The sequence below is a fragment of the Hordeum vulgare genome, chromosome 5H, assembly GCF_904849725.1.
Source record: "Hordeum vulgare subsp. vulgare chromosome 5H, MorexV3_pseudomolecules_assembly, whole genome shotgun sequence".
In the NCBI taxonomy this organism is placed as follows: Eukaryota; Viridiplantae; Streptophyta; class Magnoliopsida; order Poales; family Poaceae; genus Hordeum; species Hordeum vulgare.
The window spans coordinates 526,302,094-526,318,972 of record NC_058522.1 but is presented as its reverse complement, the minus strand read 5'-3'; the positions used below and the strand labels follow the sequence as shown (position 1 = coordinate 526,318,972).

The 16,879-nt window shown below is 46.3% G+C and overlaps 1 protein-coding gene across 1 annotated transcript; it reads left to right on the top strand.

Moving 5' to 3' along the window:
- The first annotated feature begins 5,383 nt into the window (after positions 1–5,383).
- LOC123398339 (late embryogenesis abundant protein D-34-like) lies at positions 5,384–6,914 on the top strand. The gene is made up of 2 exons (XM_045092818.1): positions 5,384–6,429; positions 6,530–6,914. The coding sequence occupies exons 1-2, from the start codon at positions 5,791–5,793 to the stop codon at positions 6,689–6,691; spliced, it is 801 nt and encodes a 266-aa protein (XP_044948753.1). The 5' UTR covers positions 5,384–5,790; the 3' UTR covers positions 6,692–6,914.
- The last annotated feature ends 9,965 nt before the right edge of the window (positions 6,915–16,879 follow it).

Here is a 16,879-nt window from a genome sequence, read left to right as displayed (position 1 = left end):
TCACTGGATGCGTGACTGCTGTGTGTGTCAGTGGAACGCGACGGCGAAGCTGCCTTCGGGCAAGTCGGTGACGAGGGAGGACGTGGAGGCAGAGGCGGCGTGTGCCGCCGGCGAGGCGGCCAAGCCGTACGGTGTGGGAGCTGCGCTTACAGAGGCCGCGAGACGCAACCAGGAGGACTTGTCGTAAATAGCCGGACAGGCGATCAGTAGCTAAACTAGTGAATAATAAGATACAGGCAGGCGGGCGTGGAGATATAAGGTCGGTTTGGTTAAAGACTAATTTTATCAAATTAAAATGTGGCAAGCCATCAAAATGTGACGAGCCATAAAATATGGCTGAAAAAACGAACGTTAAAATTTGACAAAACTAGAGAAAAAATTTAACTCTATGACAAATGGGCCATAAAAACAATAAAGTGTGGCAAGTCAAAGTGTGACAAAAACCAAACATATGTTAACTAAACTGTGGCTGAAAACCAAACAAACCCATACACTGTTGTGACATTGTTGTACAGTCAGAAATAAACCTTAAACAGGATCTTGTACAATGTCTTCAAGCAATTCATTAAGTCAATGGATAAATGCTACAGGCATGGTCCTGTTCTAAGAGCAACTCTAGCAGACCCCGTATCCGTCCGGCCCGTAAAACGTGTTTGCAATTCGCGGAAAAATGCCTTTGCGGGTCGGCGCGCACGGACGCGGATGCAGACCCTGCATAACGGACCCCTAAAAAAGCATATTCGTGGAATATGCTTTTCAGACCCCGCGAGGGCTGAAATGTCCCTCCCACCAACCGCTTTCGCTTATATGCAGGACACCGCAGCGGCGAGGGGGAAACCCGCTAATACGCGGGTTGGGGCTAAGATTTTACCGCGCCCGGCAAAAATATTTGCGGGCCGGGACGGGATGCGGGGTCTGATCGAGCAGGTTTATTTGCCCGATCTGCATTTTGGTGGTTATTTTCTGGATCGGGACGAGATGCGGAGTCTGCTAAAGTTACTCTAAGGTGGCCATTGTCAGAGTCATGTCCCCTAAAAATGTGGACATTGGTAATATAGAACGAACTTTAGGACTTATGTTTTTTTCCTAATTAAGCTAGATTATATATTCTAAAAAGAAATATTCAAGAACCCAAAAAATTGTTCATTTAAAGTGTATATACATCGATATGACAAGTTTTTGTAGTAATTATGGAAAAGTAACAAAATTAAAGTTTTTTCAAAATAAACTTGACACCTTCGTTCGTACTCGTATAAATAATAGCTTCACAACAGAAAAACTATCGTTGATTTCCGTGGAAAAACAAAAATATGAATAGTAACTTGTATATAGTGTTAAATTTGTTTTGTTCTGTCAAAAATATCATGAAAGTCATTCCGCAAAAAAATAGTTTGTCATTCAATTTTTTTTGGACATATACAGTACTAAAAATAAAGATTCAAATATCCATAAAATGTTCGTTAAAGTGTATATATACATATGATATAGGATTTTTTAGTAATTATAAAAAAATCAAAAAAATCTGATTTTTTTAAATAAGCTAGACCTTCTTTTGTAGTAGTATAAAAAGTTTCGCGAAGGAAAGACTCCCTTCGGTTTCTGAGAAAAAAACAAATTCTAGTACAAAAGGTGTGAATGGTAACGTGTGTATAGTGTTAATTTTATTATGTTTCACCAACAATATTTTGTCATCCCAAATTTTATTTGTACATATATTCAAATATCCAAAAAAAGTTGTGGCGCGTTGTAAATGTGATAGCCGAGGAACGGTAAAAGGTATATAGTGATGGCTCCAGTTATCTACTGATTTCAATTTCGATGAATTAAAAATTATACCGATGTATCCAAAAGGTGAACAATGACACATGGAAAGTAATTATTCATCGAGATGTAATTAAATTACTTCTATTGAAAAAATATCGTACGTGTTGACAACATAGGTAGCGTGTACCAGGTGAGAGCAAGTACAATAAAGTCGAGTCAGTTGGCTATAAGAAATAAAATATTATACTTTTGCTTAGTTAGAGGAACGAGAAGAGGAGAAAAAGGTAAGCAGACTCTTAGCTAAGAGTCAGCTCTAACACATGCTCCTAGACACTTTGTGAGAGTGAAATGTGGCTCATGTAAAAAAAAAAATACACTCTTGTAACTAACTATTGTACTCCATCTATACCTAAATATAAGTGTTTTAAGATATTTCACTAGGTGTCTACATACGAAACAAAATGAATGAATCTATACTCTAAAGTATGTCTATATACATCCGTATGTAGTCCATTAGTTGAACACTAGAAAAACTTATATTTAGGAACGGAGAAAGTACATGTTAGCTATAAGATAAGTTATAGATGATATGACAATGTCTTATAGCTATACTATTAACCATGCTCTGAAAAGCACCTGCATGTCAGGGTCGAGTAGCAGGTGAGGCTGCATTAATGCGCTTTTGAGGCTGAGTAAAGCAGTACAGGTTTGAAAAAAATCCCAACAATTTTTTTGGGTGTTTTTTATCACATTCAAATGCTAGTCGAAAAATTTTAGGCGAAAAAGTTATGTATTTTTGCTTGTGCAAAACAAATAAATTGAACATTGATTATTATTTCAAAATGTCACATCTAAATATGTTTTTCTCATAGACGAAACACCGCTGCTTCAATTCTCGTAAAAATTGCCAATGTATGGTAAAACGAGCATCTAAAAAATCAGTTTTTTTTATATTAACTATTATTTTTTATGTAATTGTTCATCTGGATGTAAATGCATCCGAAAACCAAAACACCCCTATCTTTTTAGGCTGAACTAACACAAAAAAAACACCTCATGTCGTTTTTTTAAAATAAAATACAGATGCAAATGCTCTTATACACGCATTTAATCACTGGTTCGTTCACATCTCGTATATATACTACTCCCTCCATAAACTAATATAAAGTAGTGATCTAAACGCTTTTATATTAGTTACACAGGAAGTACTATATTATAGCTGCTAAGCAGCGGTTTCTTCCATGCGTTTGCCGTTGTGGCCCGGGCTCTCCCCACGCCGCTACGTGTCCCAAAGTGAACAGTATCATAATTGAATAGTAACCTTGTATGATCTATTATAGCTGCTAAGCAGCGGTTTCTTCCGTGCGTTTGCCGTTGTGGCCCGGGCTCTCCCCACGCCGCCACGTGTCCTAAAGTGAACAGTATCATCTTTGAACAGTAACATTCATTGAATAGTAACCTTGTATGATCGGTGTTTTTTGATGTTTTTCTGACGAACAGTAACCCTAACTACGAGTACCGTGAACAATACCTCCCCCCAATGAACAACCTACCTCTTTTTTCCTTTTCTTTTTTATAATCTAAACGATTACTTTTCTACAAAATAGTAATGGTGATCAAACAATAACTACGAGTACCATGAACAATACCTCCCCCCCCCCCCAATGAACAACCTACCTTTTTTTCCTTCTTTTTAAAAATTTAGATCAAGGACATAAAATTCCCAAGAAAAATGAAAACATATATTATTTCTCTTTTCCCCTTCTTCTTTGAAATTAAAATTATTAACATTACAAAATTATCATTTTTCCCCTTCTTCTTCAAAATTTAAATTAACAAAAAAATGAAAACAGACAATACATCACTTTTTTTTGTAAATAGTAATTACAGTCAAACAATAAACTATGGTTACAATGAACAGTGCCTCAATTTTTATCTCTTCCTCAAAATCAAATAAAAAAGATAAATTTACAAAGAAAATAACCCCGTACAAGCAGTGCTTTCTTGATATATTTTTACCGATGAACTGTAACCCTGCATGAACAAACAATTCCTGTAAACAGTAACATCTGATGAATAGTGACCTCATGTGAACAGTGCTTTCTTGATATATTTTATATGCCCTTCACCCCGAGTTTTAAATAAAAATAGTTCCCTGTATTTCCCCCTTTTCTGAAATTAAAATTTACAAAAAAAAAACATGTCCCCGTGTTTTAAAACATGAACTGTACCCTTGTTGAGCAGTACTTTCTTGTTTATTTAACCTTTTCCTCGAGTTTTAAAACGAATTAATGCCTGTGTTTTCCTTCTTTTTTTAACCCCATATTTTTTCAAAATTATCTTTATTTAAAACCCCTTTTAAAAATAATTAAAAAGTTGAAAATTACAAAAAAAAAACATTTCTCTGATTTATGGCCAAGGCTCTCCCCTGCACGACACCAAATATTACCTCATTTTTCTATAAATAATAATAGTGGGCAAACAATAACTTTAGCTAACCAATAATTATGACGAACAATTTTTCACAATTTCTTTCAAATGAGAAGATAAAATTGCTAAAAAAATTATAAAAACAAAATTTCTAAATGACAGGCTTAAACTCGGGTGCGGCGTGTCGCCGCACCTTCTGCCCACTAGTCATTTTTCATAGGGGGGGAGTAAAGAACAAGCCTGTCCAATGTAAAGGCCTTACTACTAAGTGTGCTTGGGAAAGCCCGTCTCCCCCGCTAGAGAAAAGGCAATCGGGTGGCGATCCCAACTGCCCCAGCGACACCGGCCGCCACCGGTCCCTGCCTCCTCCGTTGCCCACTCCAGCGACGTGAGGAGGTGGGGACCACGGCGCTGTGGCGCCGACTTGTAGTTAGGTTTGGCCTAGTGTTTTTTTGGGACGCCGTTGGGCTGGTGGGAGGGGCGTCCGGGCAAATAAATCTGCCTCAATTCTATTTCCACACCGACGGCGACCTTCACGGCGGCGTCTCGGAGTTGATGGCAACGTGTGCTGCTCGGTCCTTCAGATCGGCAGCTTGGTCTTCTCGTCGTTCTTCAGATCTGGCGATATCAGTTTCTCGGTATGTCGCTGGCGTTCGTGGTTATTTGTGATGATGTTGGCGGCCGGGGCGAGGTGGTTCTTCTGGAGCGAGGATGTCGGTCCGAAGGTGGTGGATCTGTCGTTCCTCTCCGACTTTGTCGATGGGAGGCGACAAATCTTGGTCCAAGATAGCACGGGACGTCTCCCGGTTGACGTGCCACAGCGACATGTGACTTGCTGCGTGTAGCGGGCCTGTTCATCGACCCACAAAGCCTCGTTGGCGATGATGCTTTCTCGGACCTTGGGATGATGGAGGCTCGGCGTCTCTTGCGCCGTTCGCCTCGGCGGCGCTGAAGTTGGACGGTGGCCGTTCGCTACGGTGGTTGGAGGATACCCTAGGGATCGTTTTGTATTTCTCGATCTTTTAGGTTTTTATCTGCAACTTTAGAATAATCATTTTATCTCTTTTTATTTTTTAGTTTCACGTGTGTTATTTATTGTAACTTGTTTTTCGATTAATAAAACATGTGGTTGCTCAAAAAAAGCCAGTCCAATGTAAATGATCAATGAGCACAAGTGCCCAACACTGCCGCTGAGCGGCGACAGACAGGACACATCGAACCTGAATTCCCCACCGCGAAAACTCAGGATGCGCGGCTCTTTTCTCCTCGGAGCGCCCATCTTCTCACTGTGCCCCGGCTGCGCGCACAGTGACCTGATAAAGTGATAAGCATCCGCTGGCGCGCGCCCGATCGAAATCACGACATGCAGGCGCCACGGACGCGCGCGCTCAAAGTGTAACTCGGCCACGACTCCACGTACCTCCTCTCATCGTCCATACGTGTCCCCTCCTCCGCCGCCGTGCCGCCCCACGCAGCGCGCATAAAAACCCACGCGCGCAGGCCACCGCGCGCCGCCGGATCATCACACAGTCAGTCCGAGAAGACAACAACTTCCGCCCGTGACCAATCGAGGAACACCCACCCAGTGATCCAGACATGAGCCAGGGCCAGCCTCGGAGGCCCGAGGGCGGGGATGCCATGCAGGCCGACCGGCCAATCAAGTACGGCGACGTGTTCGACGTGTCCGGCGACCTGGCGGCGCAGCCCGTGGCGCCCAGGGACGCGGCGATGCTGCAGTCCGCCGAGAACGAGGTGCTGGGGCTCGGGCAGACGCAGAAGGGCGGGCCCGCGGCCGTCATGCAGTCGGCCGCCACGATCAATGCGCGCGCCGGCCACGTCGGCCGCGGCCAGCTCACGGGCCCCGTCGCCGACGCGGGCGTCACCGTCACCGAGGCCGACCTCCCTGGCCGCCGCGTCGTCACCGAGTCCGTCGCCGGGCAGGTCGTGGGCCGGTTCGTCGCGCCCCCGCCGGTGGCGGCCACCGAGCCGTCGGGCGCGCTGGGCCAGGACGCCGTGACCATCGGGCGCGCTCTGGAGGCCGTGGCGGCGGCGGGCGCGGGGGCGAAGCCGGTGGACCAGAGCGACTCGGCGGCCGTCCAGGCGGCCGAGATGCGCGCCACGGGGTCCAACCTCACCGTCCCGGGGGGCGTCGCCGCGGCGGTGCAGGCGGCCGCGGACCAGAACGAGCGCGCCGCGCGCGAGGAGGACAAGGTCAAGCTCCGGGACGTCCTCTCGGTGAGCTCTGCCGAATTCTACGGCTCGTTGTTATACTCGTGTCTCCTCCACGATTGATTCATTTATCCGTAACAACTCCATGGCAACCAACTGACCACAGGACGCGAGGAGCAAGCTGCCGGCGGACAAGGGGGCGACGAGGGAGGACGCGGAGAGGGTCGTGTCGGCGGAGATGCGGAACAGGCTGGACCTGACGACCACGCCGGGCGGCGTGGCGGAGGCGGTGACCACGGCGGCGCGGCTCAACCAGGAGCGCCCGTAGGCGTTGCGTCCTCTCCTCCTTCTGTCTAGAGCTGTACAGCGTACGCCCGAGGTGGCACGCAGCGGTGCTGTGCAGGGTTCTGGGTCCTGTACATCGTGTATATATACCGAATAAAACGGTGTGTGCTCGTCTAGTCGTTTCTTGTATGGGATGGAAGTACATGAAGATCACCAGTGTCCAGAGTGCAAAACAATAACACGGGTCCGTTAAACTTTTAAGCAAACTCTTCTTAACACGCTTGTTTGTCTTTCCGAGACTGAGACGCAAGACTGTGTTTTTTGGTGTTGCTACATCGCTGGACATTAATGAAGTTATGCCCAACTCACATTTTGGGGACTGCCTGATGATGCTTCTCAAAAGTTTCAGCCAAATCTCGTGGCGTGCACTGTTCATCTCCATCCTTTCACATTCTTCCTCGGCCGCCCTCTGAACCAAGGCCGAACAGCGGCGCACATTGTTCCTCCACCGTCCTCCAATCCAGGCTGAACCGCCTCCCACGGGTTCTGTAGGCCTTAATAAAACTTCCTCCGTATACTGCATTTATGTAGAAATACTAATTAGCTTTCATCATTGCACTAATTTCACAATTTGTATATAATCATTAGTTCATCATCGTACTATTTCCGCGGTAATATTGCATATCACTAATTCATCATTGTGCTAGATTGTCACATTTAAAAGCATGCGTCACAAACAAGGTAGCAAATTTGTGTGATCAAACAAAGCAAGGTAGCAAGTTTGCACGGTCAAACAAAATAAAGCATGATTAGCAAATTTGTGCGATCAAACAAAACAAGGTAGCAAGTTTGCGTGATCAAACAAAATAAAGCATGATCAAATGACCACATGTCATGAAGAAATCAAGCAACACCCTCATTGTTCGGCCCTAACACCTCCATCATCATGCACATTGATCGAGGAATAAACTTGAACGGGAAAATAAGCACCACCATCTTCACCATCAATGCCAAAGCCAACATCACCTTCAAACCCATCGTCGAAGCAACCACTACCTCCACCACCACTCCTGAACCCTACACCACCTCCAACATCATTGCCGAACCCTTCATCACCCATGTTGAAGCCACCACCACCAACACACATGATCTCCATTCTTCCAATCCTTAAAATTCCCTTTTCATGGCATACATGCCCTTTGGATTTATCATCATGGACCGGTCCTCCTCGACGATCTTCTCGTCCTTCCTCTTTTGCTCCTCCTAGGGTGATCTTGTGCTCCACGAACAGGGTCGGCCATGGACCAGGGCAGCAGGGGCGATGGCCTGGGGCCCAGCCTAATTAGGGGCCCCCGAACTAATGTTACAGTGTATATATAGGTATAGGCCTTGATGAATTGATAAATAAAAAAGAAAGACTCTGTAGTAAGGGAGGCCCATCTCCAACAGAAGCCCAACTGTCAAGAGGCCTAAACGCACGCATGCACGCACAACGACACAAGGCCAGCGACTGTTCCTCCTCAGTCCACACGCCGGTTCGTTTTTCTCGTATGTTCGTCTCCGGATTGGGCGACTACGAGTCTGCGACACCGGCTGCCACCGGATGCTAGCCCATAGCACACGTTCGCGAGGAACAGCAGGACTCAAAGGTAAATCTCATGAATTTATAGGAGCCCTCAATCTTAATCCAATTATCAATTTATATTCTTCTTTTTGCAACAGTAGTGGCCTTAGAGCAGGGTTCGATTGTACGTTTTTGCCCGTTTGGTCCTGGACTTCTTGTGAGGAATTTGTGCTCTCAGTCATAAATTTGTTGTGAGGAATGACACTACTTGTAGTTTTGAGAAATTATTAGATGGCTATGGTGCTGAAGAACAACAACCTGCTGAGAATGAGACCAGAATTTAGGAAAACAATGCCCAGAAGAGACTACTAAATATTTAAGTGGTCGTGACAATCCTGCAAGTATAGCTGAACAAGGATATTCTCTTTTTGATATCTATGACCCTAGAAACTGGGACACTCTTGACAATAAATAAAGAGATATTCTAATTGAAAAGGGGCCTACAAGGGAAAAAATCTTGTGTTTGAAATGGATTAGATAATGATTTTGCATTAAAATATGCACAAATACTGGATGCTTGAAGTTCGCTAGCATGTCATCATTTTTTTGTTATGCTCCGTAACTTCTATGATATTTGGTTTACACCTAAAGTATGACATTGTTGTTTATGGCTTGGAGTATTATTTACCAAGGAAAAATTACCACTGTTTATTATAGCTTTGCAATAAAAAATATCATTGTATAGAATCTTTTTTCCTCTAATGTTGTCACTGGGCCAATTCATTTGAGTTTGTCCCGGGGCCTTCGAAACTTCAGGATCGGCACTGTCCACGAAGGCACACATGTTCTCCCACTTCTCCTTCGCGTGCTTCTCTTTCTTCTCGAACATGACAATTTTAGCATCTCAATGCTTGGTTAACATGGTCTTTTTCATTTTTACCATCTCATCAGTTTGATCTCTCAAAGTGATTGCCTCGGCCACTCTCTTCACTCTTGCTTTTTTCCTTCTTATTGTCATCTGGTTTGCCCTTGTTCCTTCCTCCTCTTGGTGCATCATCACTATCGTCATCCTTATCATCCAATTTGACGAAGACACCTTTCTTTGCGGGAGCTTCCTTGTCCCTCATCCTCCACTTCTCGCTATCCCAAAGCCATTGCTGACAATGTTGAAGAGTGAATGACCAGCCGTTGTGACCCGTGATTTTCTTGAAATATTCATCGGTGATGCGATCCTACACATGGACATTAAAGCAAGTATGAGCACAAACTCTTATCAACTCGGTCAAAGCCAACAAAATGAAGCAGCACCCACGGAATCATCAATAGTGACACCACTTGAAGGTGCATTCCGCACTTGCTCCAAGCACCTACTCCAACGGCCACAAGTTTAATTGATGATCTCCCAATAGCCTTGAAGTGACTTCAATGTTTGTCCAGAAGGGAACGAGATGATTTGATGGTACTTGTCCTTAATCCTTTTCCAATAGTTTACATAGCTTCAATGTCGGCACTCTGGGCGGCATCAATGCGGAGCGGCCGTTCTACATCGGTATGAACGCGGGCAGTTGGTAATGGGTGAAAACGCACGCGAATGAGGGAGGAGGGTGAGGAGGGTTTTGGGTGGGCCATGTTTGCCAGAGACAGACATGGGACCGCAACCCCTCCCCACTTTGTTCCGGCTTGCAGGGAAAACCCACCCCTCCTCACTTTGTCTCCGGCTTGTGGGAAAAAACATGTCAAGTCCGTTGTGGCAATCGATGCAGGATTGCGTTGAAAGGCAAAACACGTTCGGACTGTACGGTCTGAACGGTTACGGGGGATTGAAGGATCGACGTTACAGATGCCCTAATGCCCCTGTTAAGATCTTTTTCGTAAAGAGTGTTGTTGCACATTATATGTGCAACTGTGATGTGGAATACACATTTTGGCACAGTCTCATCACGAGGCGACTGAATTGGCACTCACTATTCATCTTCATCCTCTCGCATTCTTGCTACATTGCCCTCCAACAGTTGCGACGCCGCAGTGCGGCCTTGACAAGTTCTTGCCGCAGTCACCCCTATTATCAAGAAATGGAATCGGCGCTTCACCTCTTCGACACCTGCTCCTTCACACAAGAAGTTTGCCTCCTATGCTGCCCCAACCAGAACGGCTTGGTAACCTGAACTCAATTCAACAATGATGGACCATCTCCTCTCAGTTTCTAATTAGGAGACCTTTTAGAGATTTCATAATATGAACTACATAAGGAGCAGAATAAATAAATCTATATTGTAAAATATGACTATATATATTTGTATGTAGTCTCATTGAAGTATCTAAGGTTTTATATTTAGAAACGGAGGAAGTACATTGCATGAAGGACCGAGCGGAAGAAAAGGGTTTTCTCTACTAAATCCATCTCGACAGACGGTGTGATCAAAGCTGATTTAGATCTCATGAGTAGCGTTTTAGAATTCCCCCTCTTGCAAAGGCAGCATCTCTCTCACGACTGCGACCATCTTTGTATGTCTCATGTCTTTTTTTTTGAGAGAGAGAGTGACAACACTTTATTCAGATAGCAACATCAGTACACAGAGTATCCCTAATAAGTTTAGGGATTACACCACGATAGATCTGACTAGGGAGTATGCTCACAGCTACGAGCAAGTTTCGGTGTTGGTACATTCAACAAACATTTTACATGAATAAAAGAGCAAGCTTGAAAACCTGCTGCGAGGGATTTAACGTCAGCAATCACCGTACCTACCGTAGATCGACCCCTGAAGGCAGCACCAAGTCTCTGGACCAAAGAGAGACAGTCAGAGGCTAGGATTACTTTAGAGAAACCCTCATCATGGGCAAGGGCCAGGGCATGGCGGCAAGCCAATGGCTCAGAGGTTCAGGCGTCAGGCTAACTCCACCGCACGACCTTAACCGGACGTCCGGTTTGGCTGGATTTTGTTCGTTTGGGACGGCAATGGGTTCGCCTATGTCCGCTTCTATTCGTTGGGTCGTGCGTGCGTTCACCGCGCGGCCGCACCTCAAATCATGTCCGTGTTGGACGTGATTAAAAAAATAGAAAAACTTAACTCAAAAGTAAATAAACGCAGTTAAAAACTTAAAACATAATAACATAAACATAAAAAAAGGCTCAGTTTTCACGGCCACAAAACGGCTCAGTTTGACATAATTAACTAAAAAAACGCCGATGCCGTGGCCGTCGCCGTCTTCACTGGCCGCCGGTGTCGTCGTCGTCGCCGCCGCCGTCGCTGACGAGGTCGACGTAGGCCGGCGGCGTCCAGAGGTGGGCCGACGGTCCCTGGTGCGCGGGGGCGGGCTGGAAGCTGGCAGGTGCGTGCAACACCTCCTCCCGGGGCGAGGCCTCCCTCTCCGGTGACCGCGACGGCGTGGGGCACCAGTTCACGCCCCCCACTGCATGCGCCATCGCCGGCGCCGTGCACGACCATCTCCATTGTTGGCCCACCAGATCCCGAGGGAACGCGGCCACCTCCTCCTCCTCCATCTGCTCGGGGATGGCGACGTCGCCGGCCGCACACAGGGCCATCGCGCGGTCTAGGCCTAGCCATTGACGCTCATCATGCGTCATCATGGAGTCCTCCATGACACGCTGCATGAGCCGGGCCTCCTCCTCCTCCGTCATGCGAGGAGGTGGAGGTTGTGACGGAGACGGGGAAGGCGACGGCGTGGGCGTGAGGCCGCGCACCCGTGTACGCCCGCGCACCTCCCATGTCCGTCGCGGGCCCCGAGGCCGTGCCAGCAAAGTAGGAGGCGCGCCACACGTCGTGCTCGTCCCTGAGCCACGTGTCACAGAGGGTGGAGTCTGCGGCGTACCTGTCGTCGTAGTACAGGTCGTCGGGGAGGAGGAGACGGCGGTGGCGCTCGATCTCGTCGCGGCGTGCACCACCGCTCGTCGGCACCGGCGGGATCGGGACCCGGTCGGCAAAGAGGTTCCACGCATTTGGGAGGTGGACGTCGCTCCAAGGGACCGGCGTCCTCGTCTCCCAGTAGCGCCGGCATACCTCAGCGTTGAGGTACTACCGGTCGCGTTGGTCGGCGGGCCTAGGGCCGATGGTGAAGGGAGCGTTGCCCTGGCGCGGTGGCGATGCGGCCTCCTCCTTCACGGAGCCGCGACGGCGTCCCGACGAGGAGCCAGCCTCGCGGTCATGCTTCCCCTTGCGGCCGTAGTTCCACAGGCCCATGGTTGCGAGGCGGGTGGACGGCGAGTTCGAGGAGGCTAGGGTTTGGCTATTGGGTTTCGAGGAGGCCGCGGGGTGGCGATAGGAACTGTGGACGACGACCGGTCCACGACTTCCCCATTTAAGAAGGACCACGACCGTTTCCTGGGCGGATGACAGGTGGGCCCGACCGCTCGTGCGCATTGATGTGGGCGGGTGGGAGGTAGGTGGCCGCCTGCCACACGTCCCCGACGCGGACGAGCGTGCATCCGTTTGATGTCCGCCGCGACCCAAACACCGCGCAAGTTTGCGCTCGAAATGGATCGTCCCGGACACAAAACGGACAAGATGGGTCCGGCCCGTCACGCGCTGGGCCGACAGGTTTATCCCTTTTACCCCAAACGAACGGGGCAGGACAGGATGGGGTCGCACGGTGGAGTTGGCCTCATCATCTCTTTAGATTGCTTGTTACAGGCCAACAAGCATTCTCCGTTGCGGTTCCGTATCAAGACGCCGTTCCCCATCCTTCGAGAGCTCGAGAACAGTGCAGCATCGACGTTAATAAAGATCGATCCTTCCGGCGGTGGACTCCATAGAGCAACTGACAGAGAGGGCTCACACCTAAACATGTTGCGTGTCTCTTATCTTTAACGAAAGGCAGAGCATTTGTCATTCAAGTCACATTTTAGATCTTGGCGGACTGCATAGGGATCGACTAAGACCAAGAATTATAGTCCGACACATTTTAGATCGGTGCTCCTGCCAGCTGCAGCGCCACGACAGCCGATGCTTCTTTCTTGCGACCTTTTCTCCCTACCTCGCCGTCATTCTCTTTTCTTCTTCCTGGTGCGACCGCCGCCCACCTTTACAAAGGCACGTACCTATTGTCCACTATACACTACTCCCTCCGTCCGGTGAAAAGTGTACATATAATTTTTTTAGGACAAATTACGAAGTGGAGTAAAAAATGCATTGGAAAGGTGCAAGCCACCGTCTCTCTCCTCTTTAATTACCCAACCCTCAATGAACCAAGTACATGTAGAAATTGTTTAAGGAAAATGATCTTGTTGATTCAATGATTGTAGGAATCTGCAATTTATACAGTTTGAAGAGACACGACGTACACAGGGGTTGCCTCGGTTTCAGGGGATGAGAGAGAGTTGTCTGTTGCGGGAGGAATCGCATGACGGTTGGGCAAGGGGAGATTCCCCACTAATTACATGTGCTAATTAATCACAACACTCCCCCTAATCTACGCTTGACCATGTAGAATCATCTCGCGGTCATCCAGGTAGGGCTATCATCTCAAAAGATTCTTCTCCAAAAGTTCTTCATGAAAACTTGATGAAAACCTGAAACATAAACTCACAAAGAGATAGGATAATGTGATGTCATAAAACAAGGATATTTCAAGAAGAGAATCCGCGTGACGCCTGCAAGTCCCTAAGTCGTCGCATACCAATTCCATGAACATATTTCTGGAATGTAGAACTAGGTAGAGACTTAGTAAATAAATCAGCAAGGTTGTCGCATGATTTGACTTGCAAGATGTTTATTTCCCCGCTTTTCTGAAGATTATGGGGGAAAACCACTTAGGAGAAATATGCTTAGTGATATTGCTCTTGATATATCATGTTTGCATTTGTGCAACACAGGCCGCATTATCCTCATAGATAATGGTGGGTGATTCTATCGAACCAATTCCCCATAACTGTTGTATGTGGTTTATCATTTTGCGAAGCCATACACATTCAGATGATGCTTCAAATAATGAAATTATTTCAGAATGATTGGTAGATGTAGCCACCAGAGTCTGTTTGGAAGACTTCCATGATATAGTTGTACCACCATGTAGGAACACAAAGCCGGTATGAGATCTGGCATTTTGGGGATCAGACAAATAACCGGCATCTGCATACCCAATCATATCAAAGTCCAGATTTTGCTGGAACTGAAAAAATAGGCCAAGATCCTTTGTGCCTTGGAGATATCGAAAGATATTCTTTACTCTAGACCAATGTCGTTTGGTGGGAGCTGCACTGTGTCTAGCAAGTAGATTCACTGCAAATGCAATATCAGGTCTTGTGCAATTTGCAAGATACATAAGTGCTCCAACAACACTGAGGATGGAACTTCAGGTCCCAACACCTCTTCTCCATCATCCCTTGGTCTGAACGGATCTTTCTCTATGCCTAGAGATCGAACCACCATAGGAGTTTTAGATGGATAGGATTTGTCCATATTGAATTTCTCCATTTTTTTCTGATATATGCACCTTGGTGTACCATGATTCCCGAGGGAAGGTGCTCAAGTTGAATACCTAAGAAAAATTTGGTTTTACCCAAATCCTTTATCTCAAATTCCATCTTTAGGTGATTGCGTCCTTCATCAATGTCTGGTGCACTGTCGATGATGTTGAGATCATCAACATACACAGAAATGATGCAAAATCCTGTAGAGGACATCGTGCTGAAGACACATGGGCAATCATCACTATTGGAGTAACCTTTCTGAAGAAGGAACTCACTTGGTCGGTCGTACCACATCCGTCCCGACTACCTTAAGCCATATAATGACTTATTCAACTTTACACAATACGTGTTGCGTTTTCCACTGTTATTCGGGACAGATATTCCGTCAGGAACCTTCATATATATTTCCAAATCTAGTGACCCGTAAAGATATGTGGTCACGACGTCCATCAACTGCATGGATAGACAACTTTGCAGTGCCATAGATATAAGATATTGGAAAGTGGTTCCACTCATTACTGGAGAGTATGTTTCATTGAAATCAATGTCGGGTTCCTGCCTGAAACCTTGTGCTACGAGCCTTGCTTTATATCTTACCACCTCATTGTTCTCATTCCGTTTCTGGAGGAAAACCCATTTGAATCCCACAGGGAAAACATTGGGAGGTGTAGGTATTGCTTCAGTGAATACCTTTCTCTTGTTAAGTGAGGCAATTTCTGCTTGGATTGCATCCTTCCATTTAGGCCAGTCGGAGCGCCTTTGGCACTCGACGATAGACCTTGGATCATGATCAGTGATAAGGGTATCTGCAATCTTTTTAGCAAAATATATGTCGACAGTCGTAGTCTTACGGTCAAATGATTCTCCAGAATCAACATAGTTGATGGAAATTTCTTGCACCACTAGAGATTCTTCGTGATTTATCAATACGATTGAGTCTGGGTGTTCCGATGTTCCAGCCAGTTTGTGCACACTAGAGCTGGGTTGTGGAGGTTGCCCTTCCACTGGGTTTATACTACCCATAAGGTGTTTGCCAACGTTGAGTTGATCTGCATTTACTGACTCCGAGGTTTTTCTCCTCGATTTCCTTTGCTGCTTGCTAGAAGCATGCTCCTGGTCAGAGGCCGTACTACTCCCCCTCTTTTTAGGAACGTGGAGTTGAGTGGTTTTTTTTGGTACCTCCACTCTTTCTGGCGCATTTCTGGCCGGATTTAAGGATTTTGTAACACCTTTTAGATCAGTAAATGAATCTGGTAGATTATTTGCAAGATGTTGCAAATTAATGATCTTCTAAACTTGAAGTTCGGTCTCATGGGTACGTGGATCAGAGGATGAAATGGCATGAGCATTCCAATCAATTTCCAGGCATTCTTTCTGGTACTTGAAATCTCCCCCTAATGCCGGAAAATGTTCCTCATTAAATATGCAATCAGCGTGACGGGTTGTGAACAGATTCCCAGTTAGGGGTTCCAGTTACTTGATAATCGACGGTGATTTGTACCCCACATAGATCCCCAACTTTTTGTGTGGGCCCATAGATGTCCGCTGTGGTGGTGAGATTGGGATGTATGCAGCACATCCGAACTTATGCAGATGGGAAATGCTTGGAGGATTTCCACGTACCAATTCCAGAGGGGGAGAACTGTGATATGTAGTTGGCCTGAATTTTATCAAATCAGCAGCGTGTAAAACTGCATGACCCCAACAAGAGGGTGGCAAGTTGTAATTCGTCAACAAAGGTCTTGCAATGAGTTTAATCCTCTTAATCAATGCTTCAGCCAAACCACTTTTTGTATGGACATATGGAACAGGGTGCTGAACTTCAATCCCCAAAGCCATGCAATAATTATTGAAAGCACGTGAGGAGAATTCTGCAGCATTGTCCATTCGAGTTGGCTTAATTCGACTTTCAGGATAATGGGGTTGCAACTTAATGACTTGCCTCATTATCTTGGCAAATGCATGGTTTCGTGTGGATAGAAGATGCACATGTGACCATCGTGTAGATGCGTCAATCAGAACCATGAAATACCGGAAAGGTTCAGATAATGGTTGAATGGGACCACAAATGTATCCTTGAATACGTTCAAGGAACTAAAGTGGTTCAGCTTGTATTTTGAGGTGCGAGGGCCTCAAAATTAGCTTTCCCGTGGCACAAGATGTGCACACAAAATCAGAATATTGAGGAAATTTTGACTCAAGCAAATTATGACCAATGGAATTGCTAGTAATTTTTC

Bases quoted from the DNA above. Each gene is read 5' to 3' on its own strand.
- LOC123398339 (XM_045092818.1), top strand. From the start codon at position 5,791: ATGAGCCAGGGCCAGCCTCGGAGGCCCGAGGGCGGGGATGCCATGCAG. The intron at 6,430-6,529 runs GTGAGCTCTGCC...AACTGACCACAG, and splicing joins AGCTCCGGGACGTCCTCTCG to GACGCGAGGAGCAAGCTGCC.